Here is a 24887-nt window from a genome sequence, read left to right as displayed (position 1 = left end):
TCGTGACTAACAAGCGAGCTAACAAAAACAAATGCTAATTAGACGTGACAAAACGTGTACGTGCTAGCCTATACTTAACTAATGCAAGATAAAACTTAGAAACAAACATGCACTATTCCCTACGTGCTCGCTAATGCAACATGATTATCTGACATGGCCGACGGAATGTCTTCGGCGACGATTGAAGATGGATCATAAAGAGGTGGTTAGAAGTAATGGGCAAAGTGGTGGACTTCTCTTACTTTGGGAAAAGGAGATTGCAATGTCTCCTAGACATAAAGCAAGCAACTATATTGACATGTATGTAGGCAGTGGTCAGGAGAATTTTTGGCGTCTCACTGGCCTCTATGGGAACCAAAGTGGGTTGACAAGCACCTGACATGGCAGCATCTTAGAGGGCTAGACGTGTGTGCAACACTCCCTGGCTGGTAATCGGAGATCTAAATGAGATTATGTATCCATTTGAGAAAGAGGAGGGAAGACCCAGGCCAGCTCAATTTATGGAGAAAATCGGCAATTTGCCACTTTCAATATCGGGCTTCGCAAAACTGTCACTCTTAACATTGGCTTCGCAAAAATGCCACCTAGTTCCTGTACACTTTGATTACCATGCCATTTCCCCTTTTTCAATTACTTTCCTTTTTCTTTTCAATTTTCTGGCACCTGAAAGGACCAAAGTACCCTTGTCTCTTTCTACCTTATCCAATCTCTTTGTGGTCTGGTCTGTATCGGATTGCTTTGAGGTTAGCTTGTTCGTGTCGTCATGGTCGCTCGCCGCCGTACCTCGTTGATGCCCGCGCGAGCTACCCAACTCGCCGCCCTAGTTTGAACACGCCTAAGCGAGAAACTGCAGGTTGCCGCCGGTGCTCGACCATGGCTGCACGCGCCGCTGCAACTCGCCCTTGCCGCTGCAACTCGCCCTTGTCACTGCAGCTCTCCGCCGGCGCTCATCCATGTCTGCACACGCCGGCGCAGTTCGCCCTCGCGTCGCGGATGCTTACGTGTGCCAGCGCAGTTCGTCGTGGGTGCTCGCCCCCTTGCGGATGCTTGCGCGTACCAGCGTAGCTCGCTGCGGGTGCTCACCCATGCCTGCGCGCGACAGCACAGCTCGCCCTCCCATGCGTGTGTTGGCGCAGCTCGCCCCACGACATGCCTGAGGAGTGGGTGGCGCTGAACATCAGCATCAGTGGCATGATGGCAGCAGCCGCTGAAGGAGATGGATGTGTGTAAGTTCTTACGATGTTGAATGCAAGCAACATGTAAGTGACGTTTGCTGTAACCTTTAGTTGATGTTGGATTACAACTTGGCAATTACATCAATAATAGCATGTCATGTTTAATTTCATGTCCAGAATCAACTGAGCAACAATACGACAAATAAATAATGCCGCAAGTTTCAGCCCATAAGCTACTTGCCGCAATGTCTTCTTTTGCACTTATTGTAGCTTATTTAGAGACAAGAAATGGAATTATGACTAGAAAAAGTATGCAAACCTCAAATTTTAGTACATTGGCAAGGGAGAGACATATAGACACTTCAACCATGATTGATAGATGAATATGAAATGTGTTTACTTCTCACAAAATAAAGTGATGAGTTCACATAATAAGTTCATAGCTCAAAAAATATATGAGCTCACAGCTCAGAGAAATTGGAGAAATTGAGTTCACATAGAAGAAACTACTTGTGGAGTTCACATCTGACATAACTGTAACATTAATTTCATAGAGATCATTCATTCAATTTGTAGCTTCCTTTTTGGAGTCAGCTTCTTTGCTGGAGCTGCAGTAGGCTTCCTCCTCTTTGGAGTCAGCTTCGGGATGTGGTAGATGACTGTCAGCTATCTGATTTGGGTTTTGTAGGAGATAAATTCACATGGCATAGGGGAGACATCAGAGAACGTCTTGACCGTGCGTTATCTTCTGAAGATTGGAGTTACGGGTTTTCTGATGCCAAGTTGGAAACGCTCCAATATTACAAGTCGGATCACCGACCACTGTTGTTGAGCTTCGACGAAGCACCGGCCTAGGATTTTTTTTCAAAAAGGGGTTTACCCTAGCCTCTGCATTAGAAAGATGCATACGGCTCATATTATTAAAAGGATAATCCAGTAACAAAGTCTTCAAGTAATGTGGTGCGAAAATAAACAAAAGCTCAAAAGAGCTAAAAACCAAAGCCATAACCGGCTGGCAAATACAATAGGAGCACTACATGCCTATCCTATTACATGACCGCCATCCAAACCGGTTGAAAATATCCCGAGCTACCATCTTCCATCGGGTGGACGCAGTAACCAAACGCTTCCTGGCCTCCGTCGGAGTGAGTAGCGACCACATACGGATGAACGCCGTGGCCCTGAAGATAACCTGCAAAAAGTGAATGTTTGTTGATCTGTTAAAGACTAAATCATTTCTGCAGTTTCATACTGCCCAAAATAAAGCACAAACGCCAACACGAATGTGTCTTGCAGTATCGGAATCGACCCCATCAAGCCATGTTCCAAATAACATGTTGATAGAGGTGGGCTGATTAATATTAAACGCAATATGAATCGACCGCCACAGAATCTTAGCCAACGGACAATCGAGAAAGAGGTGTTTGATGTTTTCGTTATGATCGCAAAAGCTACACCTAGAAGAGCCCACCCAGTTGCGTTTTGCCAGGTTATCCTTAGTCAAAATGACTTGTTTATGCACAAACCACATAAACACTTTGATTCGTAAGGGAACCTTTACTTTCCAAACATGTATCGAGGAAGGGATGACGCTAGAGTTTATGACATCCAGATACATTGATTTGACCGAGAACACTCCGTTCTTAGTAAGTTTCCAATACAGCTGATCTGGCTGCTGGGACAGCCGGACTTCCATTAAACGTCTAACAAGATGGAGCCAGGCCTCCCAACGATTTCCAACTAGCGTCCTCCGAAAACTAATATTGATGGGAGTGGATTGTAAAACAGTTGCAACGTAGGCTTCTCTACGTCGCACAATGTTGTACAAAGTAGGATATTGAAGTGCAAGGGGGGTCTCCCCAAGCCACGTATCCTCCCAAAACCTAGTAGTAACACCATTCCCGACAATAAATTTTGTCTTGTTGAAAAAGAGTTGTTTGACTCTCATCAAACCCTTCCAAAAAGGTGAGTCGGAAGGCCTCACATTCACTTGGGCCAAGGTTTTAGCATAAAGATACTTATTACGCAAAATCTGTGCCCAAGTAGCCTCCGTCTCCCAGGATGTCTCGGGCCTATCTGTGCTCAGGTTTGAAGCCTGCTGGTTAAAAGAGTCGGGCTTCTCTGTGATTGTTGAAGAGGCTTGGGCTGCTTCAGGTACTCAGTTCTAGAATTTAAACTTGGTTGCGCGCTTGGCTATGGTTCACTCCCAATTGCAAAGATGGGATCGCAACACTTTGAAGAGAAAAACCAGCTGAGGAAGGCACAAAGGGATCTGGAAGAAGTCACTATGGGTGCTTTGATGCTAGACAATATTAAAAACATAAGGTTCTTGCAGCACAGATCGAGAAGCTTCCAGAGTTTGAAGCAATTCAATGGGCACAACGCAGTACGATTGGCTGTCTCAAGTTCGGGGATAGGAATACCCAATATTTTCAGAATTTTGCATATGCACGAAGGAAGAAAAACAGAATAAACCATCTTAAAGATGACCAAGGGAATTGGCGTGAAGGGTCCTTGATCAATGAATATTTTGCGTGTTTGTTTGCTACTGAAATTGAAGGGCCGGACCCAGATTTAATTGATAAGGTTGTACCTCGAGTTACAAGGGAGATGAATGATGCAGTAGGTAAGCCATTTTCAGTTGAAGATGTTAAAAAGGCCTTATTTTCCATTGGGGATACAAAAGCTCCAGGTACGGATGGCTTACATGCAATTTTCTTTAAAAGATGTCAGCATTTAATTGGTGATGTTTTGACAAGCGAAGTACTTGATGTCATCAACTCAAAGAATATCCCTCATGGATGAAATGATACTGTCATAGTGCTTATTCCCAAGGTGGACAGTCTGAAGAAAATTTCAAAATATCGACCTATCAGCTTATACAATGTTCTGTACAAGGTTATCTAAAAAATGATCTCATTTCGTCTGAAAGGTATACTCGATCAAATAATATCAGACAGAGGTTCTGACCCCATATGCAGTAGTCATGGCTGAATGTTTTGCGATCGCTCAGAGAATAGGTAATATCACTTTCCAACATTGTCCAAGGGATGCAAATAAGGTGGCCCATAGTCTAGCTAGGCATGCTTATGATTCAACTTCTACTGTTTTCTGGGATGGTGATCCACCCATGTTTATTATGCCCCGTGTAATTAACGATGTAACCATCAACTTATTGCAATTAAGAGCCACGAGACATTCCTTAAAAAAAGCTTGAATAACCCAACCCACTGGCATGGAATCAATCACTTGATTGGTCATATGCAGACGTGGGGTGGGATGAGCTTTCCTGGATTCATGATGTTGTTGGGATCCAGCGCGACCTTTATCCTTTTCATCGTCCTCAGTGACTCCATCCCCAGCTCCTTCTCTAGGTACTGCCAATGCACACACCAAAGCATTTGTCACTTGTCACTCATGGGTGGTGACTTGTTTATGAATCATGTGGAAATTTGAAATAGATCACGGCCTTGATGAGATAAAGAGTCATAGGTCACCTACCTTCATTTTCCCCGTGCCAACACCATGCTCTCCTGTGCATGTACCTTCCATGGACAGAGCAGTATGAACCATGAGATGGTTTAGTCTCTCTGCTTCCCTTCGCTCTTCCTCCTGGCTTGGATCAAATAGGATAAATGTGTGGAAATTTCCATCACCGGCATGGGCGATAACCAAACTGAAAACATATACAAGTCAGAGAGAAGGTCCTGGATAATTAAAAGGATAGCATACTGCTGGAGCTGCGATAAGAATTGCATGCTACTTCATCAAGAGTTCGAATTTTCAAACTGCCATGCTCTCCTATAAATATAAATCTAATGCAAAAGAGATGACCATGACTTTCCTAGCTACAACAGAAAAACCTAGGTACAGCGTAAGGGAGAATATGTACCAAGTCAATGGTGACGCATCAAGTAGTTGCTTAGACACAGATATGCATTCTGCAAGTCTAGACAATGGGACACAAACGTCCTGCATGAACAACAATTGGGGCGCCATTAGAATTTACAAGACTTGATGCAGCTCATCCACTGAAAAGCGGCAGATAATAAATCTACAATGATCATAATGAATATTAGCCGATCTATATGAGCATATGAGATTAAAAAATGAAGCTGACAAAATCTGCATTTATCACTAATGGACAAAAAAGGCATATGTGTTGATTCAAACAAAGAGAAGAGAGCGGCGCCAGTTACCCTTAACTGAGAAGATATTTCGTTGCTATTTGCTAAGTACTCTCTCTGTAAACTAATATAAGAGCGTTTAGAACACTAAAATAGTGTTCTAAACGCCCTTATATTAGTTTACAGAGGGGGTACCATATACTAGAATGTGAACTAAAACTGGATCATATTTTAGCCCATATTTTGCCAAATGATGATTAGGGCATGTTGACAAATGCTTCCAAGATTCACAACTAAGGAGGCAAACATAATGGCATATGATGCATGCCACTAGCTAGAGACTAACTATCTCTAACCGATCATACTGAGCAAGCAATCAAACCGTTATCATAGCTTGACGATCAGGTTCCATGGCAAAACCAGCCCAAAGTGCCTCCTTCCTGATCTGCGCATAGAGGAAAATGCCATTAATATATGCTCCAAAACCAAATATCCTATATATCGCAGTACTATTATTGTCCAGAAACCAGGGAACATAATGTCATGCTGTATTACACTGGTATTGCATGGCATGTGCACAATCATGCAGCACAAAGAAACATCTGTAGAGTAGCTCTACAAGTTCAGACGACTGACCTTCCACAGTTCCTCTTTAGCATTTGGCTCTTCCACAAAAACAAAATCAGAACCATGGTGCTCTGCAGCAATCTTTTGAACCAACAACGTTTGTTCAAGTGCATATGCTTCTAAATAGTTGCAATGGAAAGAGATTAACAAAGAAAAGGAAAATCAGTCAGTTCTTGATGTGTAAACTGAAGGAATGTTTGCAGCTTAAGAAGAGCTTTAAGTAACTTGTCTAAGCAAGTGAACAACCAACAGAAGATGATAATAAACTACTGAATATATGTTAATTACATCCCCAAGATAAGGAACAACTGTAAACCACAAGCATGAGCTATGGGTATAACTTCTAAAAATTGTCTAGAGTCTACTAAAAAATAGTGTGCACAAAGTGAAGTTAGTTTTAATAGAGAGATTGGGTCTCACATAAATAAGGAGGGGTCAAAAGGGGTTGCCCAGTCAGCAGCGAACGTGGTCAAAACCAATCAACTGAGTCAAAACCGGGTTCAACTGACCGAGGGGTTGATTTTTGAAACAAGTGGCAAGTTGAGGGTATGAGACAACCGATTTTGAAATTGAGGGTTGAATCCGAAACCGAGTGGCAAGTGTAGAAGTGCATGCTCTAGCCAAGTCAACCAAAAGATCGATCTGATAGAAAAGACTAGGCAATACATTTATACGTCAACACTCCCCCTCACGTGTGGCGCTAGCCGGGTCTTGAATTCAAGACCTCTTGGCTCTGATATCATGTAGAAGTGCATGCTTTAGCAAATGCAACCAAAAGACCGATCTGATAGAAGAGACTAGGCAATACAGTTATACGTCAACAAGAAGTTCAGGGCTATAAAGTGGACTTTTCTCATACAGTATAATGGCTTAAAAGTGCAAGTAAGGTTACCTGTCCCTATGAATTCAAACATCAAGGTGGGCACTTCAGGCAAGATTTTACCATTTGCCATGTTTATTGCCCTTATCTGAACCTCATCCAACAATTCCACTCTCGAGACCTAACCAAGCAGAAAAAGAATCAGTAACTAACTAGCCAACAACAACCTTAGTGAATTTTGGTTACCCATTGATTCATCTCAACAAATGTAACTTCTACTCAAGCATTTCAATAGAAGTCAACCTAACACCTACAATAGTCCATGAAAAACTTCTAACACCACCACCGACGGCCACTTAATGTGCAATGAACAAATTGTGTCACATGAACAAATACAAGCATGGAAATATGAACGTTCACTCCATATATATGGAACAAAGGATGTCGATTATTTCATATCTGACTTACATTTCTTTTCCAAATGTCATAGCAATGAAAGAAAAACGGAAGGACATGGACGAACCTGTATGCCAGAATGCATTGTTGCAATAGCAACATCAGCAGCATCCTTAACAGTTTGAAAATTGCACATAGCAACCTGAATACATAGAGCATTTAGGAGGAATGAGTTCATAGGCAAAATGAAGATGCAGAAAGAACTACAAATAAAAGGTCGACAAAGCTAGACGAATAAGGTAGCGTCCTATGCATGGGGAAATACACTTCGGTTCTTGGTTGTATATACACCCTATATGCGATTTTATTTAATAATTAAACAAAAAAGTCAAAATAGTTGAGAACTATTTTTAGAATAAACTTGACTTACTTGCGCACTAATATATAAATTTTCACAAAAAAAATCAACGTTGACTTCACAGCAAAAAGACAAAATTTATTTGCTATTATAGGTCACTCTTCAAGCTATTATGATGAAAATTTTGTCTTTTTTGAAAAGTAGTCAAAGTGAAATTTTCTTTTTGTGGAACTTTTCTCAAGAGTACAATGGAAGGTCAAGTTTATTTCAAAAATATTTTCAGATTTTTTTGACTTTTTATTGAATTACTATTTTTTCCCATATAGGGTACATATGTACCCATAGACCAAATGCCGCGTTCCCTATGCATGCCCATTACTCTTCCACAAATTCAAACCTTGAAAATGGTACATGGTTTGCTACTAGAAATGGCAAAACAAGATGATTGTTGTGGCGACGTGAACATCATACTGGTGCATTGTATGAATAACCGTTTTGCGGTTTATATTTTTACAACTTACAGGATTGCGAACCACCTTTCCACGTGGAGGGCATCCATGATGGCGAAGGTGGGTCACCTCACCTGGGGGCTGGTGCTCCAGTTGTGGAGGATGTGCATTGACCCCGTCCACCCAGGGACAGACCTCGACCTGCAATTCTCGCGCGATGAGCGTGAGGTGTTCGCTGCATCCACTAGGATGGTGGCTGGTGGCAAAACCTCAGCCTTATTCTGGGAGGATTGCTGGCTCAATAGCAGTGTCATTCCTGAGATTGCATCTAACCTCCTAAAGTTGGTCTCGAGGCGCATCAGGAAGCGCCGGACAGTCAGCAATGCCTTGGCAGGCCGCCGTTGGATCTCGGATATCAGAGGGGCCCTCAGCCTGTTGGCACTCTGGCAGTATATCAAGGTCTGGCGGTTGGTGTGCGAGATGTCCTCCAATGGCGCTAGATCCTGGACTCCCAATACTCCTCCAAGAGTTGCTACGACATTTGTTCCAGGAGGCGGTCGGTTCAAGTTCGTGGAAGCTTAACTGAAAGACTTCTGCCCCACCTAGGGTCAAGTTCTTCGTGTGGCTTGCCTGCCAAGACCGTTATGAGACTGCTGAGAGACTGTCATGCCGAGGCCTTGAACATGCATCGTCTTGCGTGCTCTGTGATCAGTCAGAGGAGACAATGGCTCATCTCCTCACTGGATGTTCCTTCTTGCGCGCGGTGTGGCACGAGGTTCTTTCCTGGTTGCGTTTGATGGCAAGACACCCAGATGCGGAGGACGACTTCGTGGATTGGTGGCATCGAATGGGCCACTCGGTCCCGGCCTCTGCTCCGAAGGGCACATCCACAGCCATCATGTTGGTAGCATGGTGCATCTTGAAGCATCTTGATGGTGTTACTCGTGAGAAATGGCTGTGGAGGTACGACGGCTGGACGACAGCAGGCATCGCAGTTGGGCTACTCGGTGGGCTTCCTTCGCGATTGGCGGCGGTCCCTCAGGTCTCTTTTTGTCGATGGGCGGGTGTCTGTTGGTGACCTCGTGTGGAGCTGTGTTCGCCGCCGAGGTGGGGCGACACAGGAGGTGTCCGGTGGGGAGGCAGACTGGAGGGATGGGAGACACCGACGAGCTCGGGCCACCCGTCGTTGGCACACGGGCGTGCCGGCCCGGATTCGTCCGCTCCCCCTCCTCCCCCTTTCCCTGGCCGTGTGTGGGCTCACACAACTCCAGCATTGTTCGAGGCGGGACGTATGCTATAGTCTCTTCGGTCGGGTGCGCCCTTTGGCCCAAAGCCGGTCACTTTGGTCGGTCCTGGGGGTGTTTGGATGCAGGCGGTGGCCGTGGCAGCGGGAGGCATGGCGTTTGTGGGCGGAACTTGCGCCTCGGGAGCGGGCAAGTGGCCATGGCTATGCGGGTGGGTGGTCGTTGGTGGTTGGCGGAGTAAGGATGCGTCGGAGGGGTGGGTGTGACGGGGTACATCACTTGCCCAATTTTGAATTGGCCGATGGCGGCGGTGTCCATGGACACCGTATCCTTCATGAGGCTCCGCCGCGGTGCCCTTACTCCTTCGAGTTGCTCCGGGTGAAAACTCGATCTTTGGAATAGGATGGTGGCGGCTATCGATGGTCGTTCCCTTCTAGGAGGCACCATCTTGGAGTCCTTGTTTCGTTGTTTTCCGTCTCACCTCTCCTCGGAGAATTGGAGGTCTCCATTGGCTCCAAGCGGATCATCCTCACGCATGTGTAGTGGCTTGGTAGTCGTTGAGGTGTGTGGCGGTGCTCGGCACCCTTGTATCTTGCCTTGGGTGTGTGTGCCATGTGTGGTTGTGGCGTGAGTTTGTATCATGATGCTTGTGGATCGGTCCTTTATATATAAAGCGGGGCGAAAGCCTTTTTGGGTAAAGGTTCCGGTAATTGCCAAGTATAGGATAAGATAGACCAAACAACAACAATAACAAAGCCTTTAGTCCCAAACAAATTGGGGTAGGCTAAAGGTGAAATCCATAAGATCTCGCGGCCAACTCATGGCTGATACATGGGTAGCAAGATTCCACACACCCATGTCCATAGCTAGTTCTTTGGTGATATTCTAATCCTTCAGATATCTCTTTAAGGACTCCTTCCATGCCAAGTTCGGTCTACCCCTACCTCTCTTGACATTATTAGCACGCTTTAGCCGTCCACTATGCACCGGAGCTTCTGGAGGCCTGCTTTGAATATGTCCAAACCATCTTGGACGATGTTGGAAAAGCTTCTCTTCAATCGGTGCTATCTCAACTTTATCTTGTATATCATCATCCCGGACTCGTCCTTCTCGTGTGGCCACACATTCATCTCAACATGCGCCTCTTCGCCACACCTAACTGTTGAACATGTCGCATTTTAGTTGGCCAACACTCAACACAATATGACATTGTGGGTCGAATCGTTGTCTTATAGAACTTGCCTTTTAGATTTTGTGGCACTCTCTTGTCAGAGAGAATGCTAGAAGCTTGGCGCCACTTCATCCATCCGACTTTGATCCGATGGTTCACATCTTCATAAATACCCTCATCCTTTTGAGGCATTGACCCCAAATATCGGAAGGTGTCCTTCTGAGGCACCACCTGCCCATTAAGACTAACCTCCTCCTCCTCGTGCCTAGTAGTACTGAAACCGCACCTCATATACTTTTAGTTCTACTAAGCCTAAAACCTTTCGATTCCAAGATTTGTCTCCATAACTCTAACTTCCTATTGACCTTGTCCGACTATCGTCGACTAGCACCACACTATACACAAAGAGCATACACCATGTGATATCTCTTTGTATATCCTTTTGACCTCATCCATCACCAAAGTAAAAAAGATAAGGGCTCAAAGTTGCCCCATGGTGCAGTCCTATTTAATTGGGAAGTCATCAGTGTCACCATCACTTGTTCAAACACTTGCCACAACTTACCGTGCATGTCCTTGATAAGATAGACCGTTAAAAGAAAATATGGTGTGTTCATACAAATGTTGTTTCCATTCTTAATATGCAGATAACAGTTAAGTCATAGTAATACAGCATGAAGAATGGTGTTTCTCCACAACATGTGCTACATAAAAAGTGTATATCCTAAACAGAGAAACAAGTTGAGTTGTTAAAACTTAAAAGTTAATATTCAAGTATACCCAATGCAGTAAACATAGTTAGCAAAACATTATTTTGACAGTGAATAAATCAAAACAGAAGACCTACCACGGAATGAGATGGGAGCTTTTGAAGTCGTAAAGTCACTTCTGTAATTACCCCTAAAGTCCCTTCACTTCCAATGATCAACCGAGTTAGGTCATATCTGACATTTAACATGGTGCAAAGTAAAAAAAAGTTGTCAATACTAATGGCAGCAACAGATGTAGACATTATGGGAAAAGCAAGCAGCGCAGCACAGCTAAGATTTCACTCCCGAACAAACGAAGTCTTTTTAGTCTTATAAGAAGTAGGATCAGTTCTTGTATACCCAGCTGCACTCTTTCGTGCCCGAGAACCGGTCTTGACAACGTCGCCATCTGGTAGAACAACCTGAAGTACAATAAAAGATTACTACTTGTATGTGAAGTCAAATGTATAAGGTGGGAAAATGTGGATAGCAAAAGGACCTGAAGATTGATCACATTGTCCCGCATAGTTCCATACCTACAAAGTAAGAAGCAAATTCATCAAAGCCATTTAATATTAGTATCATATAAGAATATAATAGATAAACAGGCGAATCGTGCACATTATGGTTGTCCTTCCTCTTTGTGTCTATGGGGTTACAGATGCATCGTAGAAGCCAAAAAGTGCCCCGAAATTATATGGAGAATTACCTCACGGCTAATGAACCAGAACATCGTGTAGCGCACATTCCACCAATAGTGGCTCCAGGTCCTGTAAATCAGACCAATATAGATAAGCTACGCCACTAAGCTAGTGCAAAAGCAAGTAGTCGTTGATGCTATTTTGGACCCAGAAAGATGATCGAACTTCAGTGCAACTATTGAGTACTACAAACATGCATAATTATCTCCCTGTGACGGTACATAACACCTAAATGTCTGGAGGGTGCAATTAGCATTGATTATAATTTCATATTAGGTTATGTCAATCTGGATTTTGCACCTAAATGTCTGGAAGATGCAATTACACTACACAAATCAGTCGCAAACAAAGCTCTTCAATTGTAGTCGAGTTACACTGAATATGAAAGGGCAAAGGGGGGAATGACATGATGAAAGGTTTTTCTTTTGAACTGTTTTTTTACAAGATTGATCTGTTTGGATCTTGGTCAATGATGGTCTTTTTATTTATGTTGTCGATTGGATAATTATGTACCAGGTTATGTCAATCTGGATTTTACATGGTCGGTTGAAAAGGTAAAAAGGAAGGATAGACCAAGTGCTCTTGGCACAAGTGGGGAGTACTTCACCACTATGCTAGGCCTGTCCTTTGTTGGTTGAAAAGGTAAATGAACAGAAAAAATATTAAAGGGAAAAGGAAACAAGGAGCTCGCCTGGGTCAAGAGGGAAAAAGAGACCATGGGGTTTCAGGTATTCATTCAGCTCAATCCATCCAACTCCTGGTTCAACTACAACATCCATATCCTCAAGATGCAGGGATTTGATTTTCTGCAAAGAATTTATGATACATTAAAATAGATGAAAGTAGCAGATCGTACCCTGCATATGCATAGCTCACTGCTAAGAAAGTGCTTGCCGGCTTGGTGTAACAAAATATAGTACTCCCTCTGTTTCAGCTTACAAGTCTTGTGCGTATACCTAGGTTGCCAATTTTATCACTCTAATATAAACTATATAACATAAAAATTATACCATTTAAAAATAGAACATCTGAAGTTTATATTAGTATATTTTTTGTAATATATGACTTATATTAGGTTGGTTAAATTGGCGATCTAGGGATACACGCACGCCTGTAAACTGAGAGAGAGGTAGTAAAACCAATAAGCCAAGTATTTTAGTACTTTTTAATGTTATAATTATATGGCTGTTGATTATAAAACTTAGTATTTACCTTCATTGAAGACATGTCAATGCAAACGCCACCATGAGGTGCCAACGTATGGCCCTCAATTGATGTAGCCCCACCATATGGTACAATTGGCACCTGATTCCAAGAAAAGAAAGAAAGGAACACCACGTAGTGTTACTGAAATGGAAAGTGCCAACTCCTTCCACAAACTCCTGAAGAAAACACAGGCTGCTCGTAATAGGAGTATAATAAGTAGGGACAACACTACACATACGTAAATTGTTTTACGTATCTTACGAAGGAGCTTAGATGGAATGGTTTTAGTGGATAAGAAAAGTGAGGAGCCCCACCGCCTGAAAATTAGAGGGGTGTGTGTATTAGTTTGGCAAGGAAGGTTTCGTAGCTCTTAGTAAAAAATACGTAGGTGTGGCATTTTTCAATAAGTAGTATCATGCATGTCAACTACTGATGGCATGTCAGACCTCATCCTCCACCTCGGCGGCAGATGTAACGATGGGAAGAAATCCCTTGTCGGCTCGCGCGGCGGCGCATTCACATTGTTTCCCATGTTGGTGGCGCTTTCTTCATCACCTACCTGTAACCTGTTGTCCTGTGAAGTGCTTGATATTCTCTGTGAGCTATCTCCAACATTTCCACACACTACCGTTGGGTAGCCCCTCTTGTTGTCTCTCGCAGTTGTGTGTGCCCTTCCTATACACTCCACCTTGGGCAATAACCACCCTCGTGTGGGGATGATTTCATTAACGGCATTCTCTTCAATCATGTCACTTCACCATCATACTCCCTCCTTTCCAGTTTATAAGTCTCAATTCAAAAATCTCACCAACCAAGGGAGATGATGAGTGGTGGAATATTTTTTGTAGTTTGCAAAAGCACCTAATTAATGCTCTTGTTTTCCTCAAAAAAATTGTGTTTACGAATGCATTAATTGCAATGCATGCATGCATTGGTCAGTTTTCTCTTAATACTTGTATGCAATGATTTAATGCATCTTGAAGTCTGAACATGTGATGGAAAATAACCAAATTGAGCCTTATAAAATGGAAAAAACTAAAATTTTAAGATAAGCCCTATAAACCGAAAAGGAGGGAGTAGTTATTTCACAACACGTCCATGGGAATGAGACCCTCCCTTCCGGCGGTGAACTCATGGCTCCCCCTCGTGCATGCTCGTCGAGCAAGATCCATTTCCTTGGTCATCTTTACTGCTACCTAGGCAATGACCACCCTTCCCGAGTGTCGGATGGCTCGGTCTTGGTAATTGCACAACTCTTTGATGTGGCCACCCGTGGTCTACCCCTGTCAGTGGTTGCGGTGTTGTCTTGGTGGTGCTTCCACGTGTATCCCTTGAAGTTTGTTGTTGTGCTATCTCTTGGCATGATATGCTGCTTTAATAGCCTCTCTGCTGCTAGTGCACCATGTATGTTTTTTTTAGGGGTCGTGCATCATGTATGTTGTTATGCCTTAGCTTGTGCTGCACCACAGCCATCTATATTCTTCTGATGTCTAGGCGGTTGATCCTTGCGCTGCGTTGTAACTTGTACTTGGTGTTTTTTTGGGGGGGTATTTTCTACATTCTTGCCTCCGCAAGATGTATTGCCCCTCGGGGCTCGGGCTATCAAGGTTTTTGATCTAGTTTCCCACATGAACTGGATCATGGTTTTCGACCCGGCCCATTTCCCATGTAAACTGGTTCATTTCATTTATTTTGAATTGAGATCAATATAAAAAAGAAAAGGAACAGTTGTCTGGCACAATCATGGAAATGGGCTGTTGTGGAAACCAGAAGTACATGATACAGAATCCAAATCAGGAATTCTTGCAAAGCAGGGAGCATATGATGTTCATTTAGGCTAATGAATGGAAGAGTGCCATGCATGCATGCATACCTTGTACTTGTTACAAATCATCACAATCTTCCGTACCTCATCCTGGGACCTGCAAGTCAGTAATTAATGGAGGCATTACAATACATGGAACGAGCTTGGTGTATACAGTAAATAAACCAGCAAAACGGATCTATCGTCAGTGTGTGCCGGGTGAGATCACTTTGGGAAGACGACGACGTCGGGCATGTTGACCGCCTTGTGGAAGCTGCTCTGCGGCTTCCCGTGGAAGCTCCTCTCCTCGTAATCCACCGTCAGGTTGTCCTGCAAAACAGCAACCCGGCCACCTAGGCCTAGTCAGTGAGCATGTCGTGGGCTGGAGCTGGATTAATCAACGGACAGCGAAAACAACAAACACAAGGTACGCAGCTAGCACATCATGCATCGCCGCCCGCAGCCTTGCCACTAGGGCAATGGCAGCGCGGAACTCGAATTCATTTCACTTACCCCGAGGAAGGATGCGAGCTCTTGCATGAACTCCTGTGGCACGCGCTTGCGCTCCCCACGCACCACCAGCTCGGTGCTGTCTTTCCCACCCACCCTGGGCCAAATCAACAGGCAAGCAGAAGGCGCTGTCAGCTCCAGCAGTCAACGATGCGAGAAGTGACGGAACAGTCGCACGTACCGGTGGTCGGGGCCGGCATCGCAGAGAGCGACGGAAGCGGTGGTTCCGCCTGCGGCTGCGGCGGCGAGGAAGGAGAGGAAGGCGGGAAGGCCGCCGCTGGAGTTGGGGGAGGACGGGTCCCGGGGTTGCGGGAGGGGCTGGGTGGAGAGAGGGACGCGGAGGGCGGAGAACGGGAGGAGCGCGCGGCGGGGCCGGGAGAGGCGGAAGAGGGTGGCGGCCATGGATGGCGGCAGGCAGTGGGAGAGTTGGTTTTCTCCTTTTTTTGAGGGGAAGTGGGAGAGTTGGTGGGGTGGGCGGCAGCCTATATTTGCACCCCGGCCGCACGATCCTGGCTGTTGAATCCTGACGCTGTGCCTCGAGATGCGCATCCCATAAATAAGTTTATCTGAATCCATCACCGTGTGAGATGGACGTTACGGTCGTGGGTGTGGTATGGGTGCACACGTTTGGCCGTTTCCGCTCACACGGTATGCGCCGGAGAGGCATGCCCGTGATGCGCGCAGCGACTCGTGTGTGATTTTTTTTTTTTAGCATCAGTTTAGACACAGGCGCTCATATACACGCGCATACACTCACCCCTATGAACGTACACACGCACACCCTATCCCTATGAGCACCGTAGGCGGCGCCTCGTCGTCGACGGAAACGTCTCCTCCCACTGAAAACGCATCGCCGGAAATCCTGAAATAAATTCAAAAATAATGCGAGCACCAAGATTTGAACCCTGGTGGGTTGGGGATACCACTGTCCACCTAACCAACTCAACCACAGATCGATTCGCGACTCGTGTGTGATCTTGTGTGGTCATCTGCACACCATATTCGTATTTTTCTCAATTTCTGCAATAGAAAATCCTGCGCCTTATAAAGCTGCATGTGAAACGAGACCTATCGGAGACAACTTTTCTTCAACACCCGACAGGGTAAATATCCCTAGTCTCTCCCATGTCGCTATTGTTGGACGTGTCATGTGCTTGTTTCCTATCAAGGAAAGAAAAACTTTGTTTTGTTATGCGTTTGCGGTCCATGTAATGCTAATATTCTACATTCAATCTATTCTATTTTGAGCCATGCGTACGTGTATTTAAAACAACAGTTTTGTTAAGTCAAAGACTTCGTCATGTCTCAGTCTATGCTATATTTCTTTGATATTGCTCATTTTCTCTTTTCAGTATTTTTTCTTCTTTCTTACATACTATATCACTTAACTGAGACTTAGTTGACTATGTTGGAGTCGTGTCGAATATTATTTATACAAGATAGGTTACAGTTTGACTTTAAGTAGTATTATGTTTACATGATAAGGAGTCGTGTCCTAATAGCATACTTCTATCCTACGCCTCTCATATATAGTGAGAATAGACACGCGATGTAATCTATGTCAACATAATAGTACAGACGCGCAAAGGAAAGACGGGGGCATGTGCTGGCGTATGGAGCGACTTGGCGCTGGAGCAACATTTCATCTGCATTTCGTTCGCCGCCGTCTGTTTGGGTCGAGGCGAACAAAAGTGAAGGCCCAACGCACCGATCCATTCACAAATCGCGTTTCATGAACCCATTTGCGGTCCAAATTTGTGGCAGAAATGCGTCAGTGCAGACGGGAAGCGAACGCGTCGCGCGCCTTCTTGGTGTCCGCTGCGTCCCCATCTGGCGGCCGCTCAACTACCACGGTCAGCTATATTAATGATGACCGCCCACCTCAGGCCCACGCATCAGCGACAGAGTCGGCCTTTTTTAATCCGAGCATGTGGTGGGGGGGTCGTCCTCGTCCGCTTCTAGAAGCCCCCCGTCCCCATCTCGCCACCCCTCTACTCCCCCGTCGGCGACAACCCTAGCCACCGCAAATGGGCTTCTTCTCTAGCAAAGGCAAGGGCAAGGCCCCCGCCACCTCTTCCACCTCCCTCCTCCTCCGTCGTAGTCTGCCCACCGGCCACGGTAGCACGTTAGAGTCTCAGTGCACCAGGCGAGGTGGCACTGGGAGCACCACGTCCCCCTCCCCTACCCCGACGTAACGCTACCGCGTGACTGACACTTGGATCCGGAGAGGATCCCAGTGCCGGCCATGCCGCGGTCGACGAGGGCGCACGCGGAGGAGGTGCGGCGGCGGCGGGAGTTGCTGACGCCGGAGCAGCGCCGCCAAGCCGTCTAGGCGTTCGAATCCCTGGCGTGGGAGCAATAGTTCATGTCAGGCTCAATTTCGTAATTAAACACAGAATAGCCCAAAGTCACACCAGCCTCAAGATCGGGATTGTTGGTGGACTTCCTTGATATAGATAACTAGTATAAACATAATTACATCGGGTTGAGCCAGAGTGCTCTACAATCTATCACAAACTTGTAAAATAGGTGGTGGTGGAATATGACAGTGGGTGACGGTGATATAGCACCGATACAATAAAGTAAGCCAAGCGTCAGGGTGAGACTTGACTATTTTATTTGTGTAGCGGAAGCACTAGTGGATGATACACGTGGTAGACTCCAAATCCATAGATGACTGACTGGGAACACCTCTACGCGTTGGGCTTGCTAGCGCAGTCCTTCTCCGCAAGCTCATCCTCCTCCAGGTCTAGCCAAGACAGTAGCCAGAGACAAGCCTGTGAGTACGTTGGAATGTACTCGAAAACATCATGAACAAAAGATATAACGAATGCAAATGCTCAAGATGGGCCATGTTAAATGCACATATTGACTGGTTTGAATCGTGGCATGATTATGTCAACCTGGCGTGGATAAATAATCAAATAACAGTAGGGATAGCCAAGATATTTAAAGTGGAACATCGGGCATTAGACCGCCAGAGAAATTCCAAGAAAAACGCCAAACGGGTGTCTGGAAGCGATGCCCTGTAAGGTCTTGAAAAGAAATACCAAACGGGTGTCTAAAAGAGAATCAGACAAGACAGGACCGCCCGAGAACTCAAGCGACGCCACATAAGGTCTTAAAAATAAAACTGAGTATCCGGGTAGTCTAGCCATCCCAAGTGATACTCAGAAAAGAAAATAAGGCTAAGTGCACGGGTAGTCTAGCCATCCCAAGTGACACTCAGTACAGTTGAATAAGAGAAATGGGTTAGTCCATCGCAACAATAATATGCATAACAATAATATTCATGACAGCCTCGGTGGTGCCCATAATTATCCTGCAAGATGGATTAAGCTCAATTTAATTATTTTCCTCCAAAGACCGACACCGGGACTGATACTTGACCCATCCCAACTGTGTCCTTGACCGTGGACACGGCTATTTGAATAGATGTAACTCTACGGAGGGTGTACTCTTTACCCACATGTATGGAATTTATGTAGCAAATGTTTAGACCTTGACTAATTTCCATTACGGTTTTTGGGTTGGAAACACACCTGACCAGCACACACCAAAATAACTTTCGGGATGCTAGGAATCACCCAAAGCATCTTTCAAGAAAAACTCTAAGTCAGGGAGACCATTGTCTCGAATAGCATGGGATCAGTATTAATACGCGGATATTACAAGGGGTGCCCCCCTCTCGGCCCAGCCGGATACACCCATGCCCCCTGACCCGGTGACTGGCATTAGTCCATGGCCGTGGAACCCTCATCGTGGCCTCTCTACGTGGTGTGTACACGGAAAGGGGTTAACAACTTACTAAATCGCACTCCCCTTGCGGGAAGACAAGTGGCAACACGGTGTGTAGTTAGGCTTAATGGAACAAGACTCAATTCTAGGTCGACTCAGGAGGTGTTCTTATTAAGACTGGCATATCTCTCATGCCACAATGACACCGTCGTGTCATAGCACAGCCCGTGCCCATCGGCACGTCCAAGGCAAGATATACACTCCTGGATTCTTACCACATTCATACGTTAGCAAAAAGAAATATGATGAATGCAATAGTGCTCACATGACATGCAATAGGGTTCATGCAATAGTGCTCAAATTGACGTGATCGATGCATGCTTCTACTATTACTACTATACGGTGCAAAACTACTCCGATGCAACCATGCAGACAATTCATTATAACCCAAGTCCAATAATGCTTGCCTTCACCAAAGTAATCAACAATAGGTTCTTCAAAACTCTCGGTGTAGTCCCCCTCTTCGTTTTGTGGAAATAAAAGTCCAAATTTAACTTTTTTGCAACAACACAAAAAGTTGTCTCAAACTATTTTTAAATAAATACTAAAATAAACTAGAGTGAAAAACAAGAAATTCAGAAAAAAAAATCAATTGAAACTAATCTGTGGTTTAAAAGTTATTAAGGATTTAAAACCAAGGACCTCTATGTAACAAAATAACTACCAGCGGGTCCCTACGGTAATAACTGAAAGCGCCTCGGATAGAAATACGCTTCCCATAAAAGAAAGCGTAAAGTGGCAAAAGATGCTTTCGGCAATAACGAAAAGAATAGAATACTAATGGGTGGGCCCCACCTGTCAGGTTTGAAATTCAAACATGCTCTACACGCGCGTGTACAGAGGGGAGGCGGTGGTCACCGGCGGCGATCGCCGGTGTTTCAGGAGGCGGCGATGGTCGGGACATATTCGGGATGGCACCTGATAACCCACAAGTATAGGGGATCGCAACAGTTTTTGAGGGTAAAGTATTCAACCCAAATTTATTGATTCGACACAAGGGGAGCCAAATAATACTCTCAAGTATTAGCAGCTGAGTTGTCAATTCAACCACACCTGGAAACTTAATATCTGCAACAAAGTAATTAGTAGCAAATTAATATGATAGTAGTGGTAACGGTAGCAAAAGGTAACAGTAGTAAAAGTAATGTTTTTGGTATTTTGTAGTGATGATAGCAATAGCAACGGGGAAGTAAACAAGCGAAGAACAATATAGGAAAAGCTCGTAGGCAATGGATCGGTGATAGAGAATTATGCCAGATGCGGTTCATCATGTAACAGTCATAACCTAGGGTGACACAGAACTAGCTCCAGTTCATTGATACAATGTAGGCATGTATTCCGAATATAGTCATACGTGCTTATGGAAAAGAACTTGCATGACATCTTTTGTCCTACCCTCCCGTGGTAGCGGGGTCCTTACGGAAACTAAGGGATATTAAGGCCTCCTTTTAATAGAGTACCGGAACAAAGCATTAACACATAGTGAATACATGAACTCCTCAAACTACGGTCATCACCGGTAAGTATCCCGATTATTGTCACTTCGAGGTTAACGGATCATAACACATAATAGGTGACTATAGACTTACAAGATAGGATCAAGAGCACTCATATATTGATGAAAACATAATAGGTTTAGATCTGAAATCATGGCACTCGGGCCCTAGTGACAAGCATTAAGCATAGCAAAGTCATAGCAACATCAATCTCAGAACATAGTGGATACTAGGGATCAAACCTAACAAAACTAACTCGATTACATGATAGATCCCATCCAACCCATCACCGTCTAGCAAGCCTACGATGGAATTACTCATGCACGGCGGTGAGCATCATGAAATTGGTGATGGAGGATGGTTGATGATGACGATGGCGACGGATTCCCCTCTCCGGAGCCCCGAACGGACTCTAGATCAGCCCTCCCGAGAGGTTTTAGGGCTTGGCGGCGGCTCCGTATCATAAAACGCGATGAATTCTTCTCTCTGATTTTTTCTCCCCGGAACACAATATATAGAGTTGGAGTTGGAGTCGGAGAGGCACCAGGGGGCCCACGAGGTAGCGGGCGCGCCCCCCACCCTCGTGGAGAGGTGGTGGGCCCCCTGGCCTTCATCTTTTGCAGGTATTTTTTATATTTTCCAAAAAGTTGCTCCGTGAAGTTTCAGGTCATTCTGAGAATGTTTGTTTCTGCACATAAATAACACCATGGTAATTCTGCTGAAAACAGCGTCAGTCCGGGTTATTTCCATTCAAATCATGCAAGTTAGAGTCCAAAACAAGGGCAAAAGTGTTTGGAAAAGTAGATACGACGGAGACGTATCAACTCCCCCAAGATTAAACCTTTGCTTGTCCTCAAGCAATTCAGTTGACAGACTGAAAGTGATAAAGAAAAATTTTTACAAACTTTGTTTGCTCTTGTTGTTGTAAATATGTAAAGCCAGCATTCAAGTTTTCAGCAAAGATTATAACTAACCACATTTGCAATAACGCTCAGGTCTCAAGTTTACTCATATCAATAGCATAATCAACTAGCGAGCAATAATAATAAATCTCGAATGATAACACTTTCTCAAAAGAATCATAATATGATATAACAAGGTGGTATCTCGCTAGCCCTTTCTGAGACCGTAAAACATAAATGCAGAGCACCTTTAAAGACCAAGGACTGACTAGACATTGTAATTCATGGTAAAAGAGATCCCGTCAAGTCATACTCAATGTAAACTAACAATAATGAATGCAAATGACAGCGGTGCTCTCGAACTGGTGCTTTTTAATAAGAAGATGACGACTCAGCATAAAAGTAAATAGATAGGCCCTTCGCAGAGGGAAGCAGGGATTTGTAGAGGTGCCAGAGCTCGGTTTTGAAACAGAGGTGAATAATATTTTGAGCGGTATACTTTCATTGTCAACATAACAACCAAGAGATGGCGATATATTCCATGCTACACACATTATAGGCGGTTCCCAAACAGAATGGTAAAGTTTATACTCCCCCTTCCACCAACAAGCATCAATCCATGGCTTGCTCGAAACAACGAGTGCCTCCAACTAACATGAGTCCCAGGGGGAGTTTTGTTTGCAATTATTTTGATTTAGTTTGCATAAAGCATGGGACTGGGCATCCCAGTGACCAGCCATTTATCTCGTGAGTGAGGAGCGGAGTCCACTCCTCTTGAGAAAAACCTGCCTAACATGGAAGATACAGACAGCCCTAATTGATACATGAGCTATTCGAGCATACAAAACATGATATTTATTTGAAGGTTTAGAGTTTGGCACATACAAATTTTCTTGGAACGGCAGGTAGATACCGTATATAGGTAGGTATAGTGGACTCATGTGGAATAACTTTGTGGTTTTAAGGGATTGGATGCACAAGCAGTATTCCTGCTTAGTACAAGTGAAGGCTAGCAAAAGACTGGGAAGCGACCAGCTAGAGAGCGACAACAGTCATGAACATGCATTAAAATTAATCAACACCGAATGCAAGCATGAGTAGGATATAATCCACCATGAACATAAATATCATGAAGGCTATGTTGATTTTGTTTCAACTACATGCGTGAACATGCGCCAAGTCAAGTCACTTAAATCATTCAGAGGAGGATACCACCCTATCATACCACATCATAACCATTTCAATAGCATGTTGGCACGCAAGGTAAACCATTATAACTCATAGCTAATCAAGCATGGCACAAGAAACTATGATCTCTAATTGTCATTGCAAATATGTTTATTCATAATAGGCTGAATCAGGAACGATGAACTAATCATATTTACAAAAACAAAAGAGGTCGAGTTCATACCAGCTTTTCTCATCTCAGTCAGTCCATCATATATCGTATAATTGCCTTTCGCTTGCACGGCCGAATGGTGTGAATAATAATAATAGTGCGAGTGCATTGGACTAAGCTGGAATCTGCAAGCATTCAATAAACAGGAGAAGACAAGGCAATATGGGCTCTTATGTCAGATCAACAATTATGCATATAAGAGCCACTTCAACAATTTAATCATGGTCTTCTCCTATCGACCCCCAAAGAAAAGAAAAGCAATAAAACTATTTACACGGGAAAGCTCCCAACAAGCAAAAGAAGAACATGAAATATTTTTGGGTCTTCTTTTTTTTATTACTACTACAAGCATGGAAAGTAAACTAATTAAAAGCTACAACTATTTTTTTTCTTAAGGTTTATTAAACACACAAGAAGAAAGCATAAAAGGAAATAAACTAGCGTGGATGATACAAATGAAAAAGTATGAGCACCGACATCTAGCAATGAGTGTGTGAACATAAATGTAATGTCGGTGGGAAATACGTACTCCCCCAAGCTTAGGCTTTTGGCCTAAGTTGGTCTATGGCCACGGCTGGCCTGGCAGATATCCATAATAGTAGCTGGGTTCGTACTGCGATGCAGCGGCTATCGCCTGCTGAGCTGCAGCGTGGCGACGAGCGGCCTCCACTCTCCTCTCGTACTCATCTACCTCCTCTCTGGTAATAGTATATCTTCCTTTTGCCTGATGATCAAAGAAGGCAGGAGCGGGGAGAGTAATATGGACAGCACGGCGTCTGTCAAAGATTAGTCGATACTGGAGAGGTGATTCATTCCTCTCGACAAACTGGTGGTGAACCATAGCATTAAAGTCTATGTAAGCAGGAGGTAATTCAATATCATCTTCGCATATGGCTATACCAAGAAAATTAGCTATGCGGGTTGCATAAATTCTCCAAAGAAATCTCCATTAAATCTATTAAGATGCAACCTAAGTGCAACAATGGCTCCCAAATTATAAGATTTATCTCCTAACACAGCACTCCTAAGAATACTGAGGTCAGGGACACACATGTGACATGCCTCATCTTTACCATTAATGCATCTACCTATGAAGAGAGCAAAATAATGTATAGCAGGAAAGTGAATGCTCCCTATGGTAGCTTGTGTAATATCTCTAGATTCTCCCACAGTTATGCTAGCAAGAAAATCTCTAAATTCGGATTTGCGAGGATCCCTTATACTACCCCATTGTGGAAGTTTGCAAGCAGTGGTAAAATCCTCTAAGTCCGTAGTATAAGAATTTTCATAAAGATCAAACAGGACAGTTGGAGAATTACGTGAGATGAAAATTCAAACCTCCTCAGAAAGGTAATAGTGAGATTGTGATACTGACTGCACTTCTCTTCCTCGAAGCTCACAAGATCGGCATTATGCAAATATGCGTTGAATTCTTCCTTAATTCCCGCTTGATCCATAAAGTTCTCAGAAGGCCATTCACAAGGACGCACTGGAGCGTCTTTTGGTGGCTCTTCATCAGCATCACGCATTGCAAGCCTGGGTCCTTGCTTCCTTGAGGAACCACCTTGGAACATTTTCCTAAGCATTTTTCTTCCTCTAAAAAATTCTGAATTTTTTTAGTAACTTCAAAATAAAAGTGAACCAAACTCAATAACATTGATAGCAACTACTCCTACAAGCGCCTAGGGCCTATATCATGCATCAAAACTACTTTTGACCATATAAATTTGACATGCAAGCTCAAGAATAGGGTCGCCTAAGCAGCAAAAATTTGCAATGAATAGAGCACTAGAACAAAAACTAATTGGACCAATGGAGGAGTCACATACCAAGGAACAATCTCCTCAAGCAGTTTTGTGAGAGGTGCTTTGAGCAAGGAGATCGAAAATGGCAGCAAAGTGAGCTTGGACTCGGGTTTGAGCTGGATATTCGTGTTTGGGGAGGAAGGAGTGTGT

General features: G+C 44.2%; 1 protein-coding gene across 1 annotated transcript; it reads right to left on the bottom strand.

Moving 5' to 3' along the window:
- Positions 1–4184: 4184 nt before the first annotated feature.
- LOC125512793 (D-lactate dehydrogenase [cytochrome], mitochondrial-like) lies at positions 4185–15789 on the bottom strand. Its single transcript, XM_048677875.2, has 17 exons — positions 15519–15789; positions 15341–15434; positions 15057–15157; positions 14897–14945; positions 13030–13122; positions 12509–12623; positions 11826–11886; positions 11616–11652; positions 11477–11538; positions 11215–11311; positions 7273–7347; positions 6822–6930; positions 5939–6048; positions 5685–5747; positions 5068–5147; positions 4677–4851; positions 4185–4552 (listed from the first exon to the last, which is right to left on the bottom strand). Exons 1-17 carry the CDS (start codon positions 15737–15739, stop codon positions 4433–4435), a joined length of 1662 nt encoding a protein of 553 aa, XP_048533832.2. The 5' UTR covers positions 15740–15789; the 3' UTR covers positions 4185–4432.
- Positions 15790–24887: the final 9098 nt, after the last annotated feature.

The sequence above is a fragment of the Triticum urartu genome, chromosome 6A (genome assembly GCF_056163025.1).
Source record: "Triticum urartu cultivar PI428250 chromosome 6A, HENAU_Tu73, whole genome shotgun sequence".
NCBI classification, from domain to species: domain Eukaryota; kingdom Viridiplantae; phylum Streptophyta; class Magnoliopsida; order Poales; family Poaceae; genus Triticum; species Triticum urartu.
Note: the sequence above shows the minus strand (reverse complement) of the source record. Positions and strands in the feature narration are given on the sequence as shown.

Bases quoted from the DNA above. Each gene is read 5' to 3' on its own strand.
- LOC125512793 (XM_048677875.2), bottom strand. From the start codon at position 15,739: ATGGCCGCCACCCTCTTCCGCCTCTCCCGGCCCCGCCGCGCGCTCCTC. The intron at 15,158-15,340 runs GTAAGTGAAATG...GCTGTTTTGCAG, and splicing joins AGCTCGCATCCTTCCTCGGG to GACAACCTGACGGTGGATTA. The intron at 6,931-7,272 runs GTTCGTCCATGT...CTGCTTGGTTAG, and splicing joins CAATGCATTCTGGCATACAG to GTCTCGAGAGTGGAATTGTT.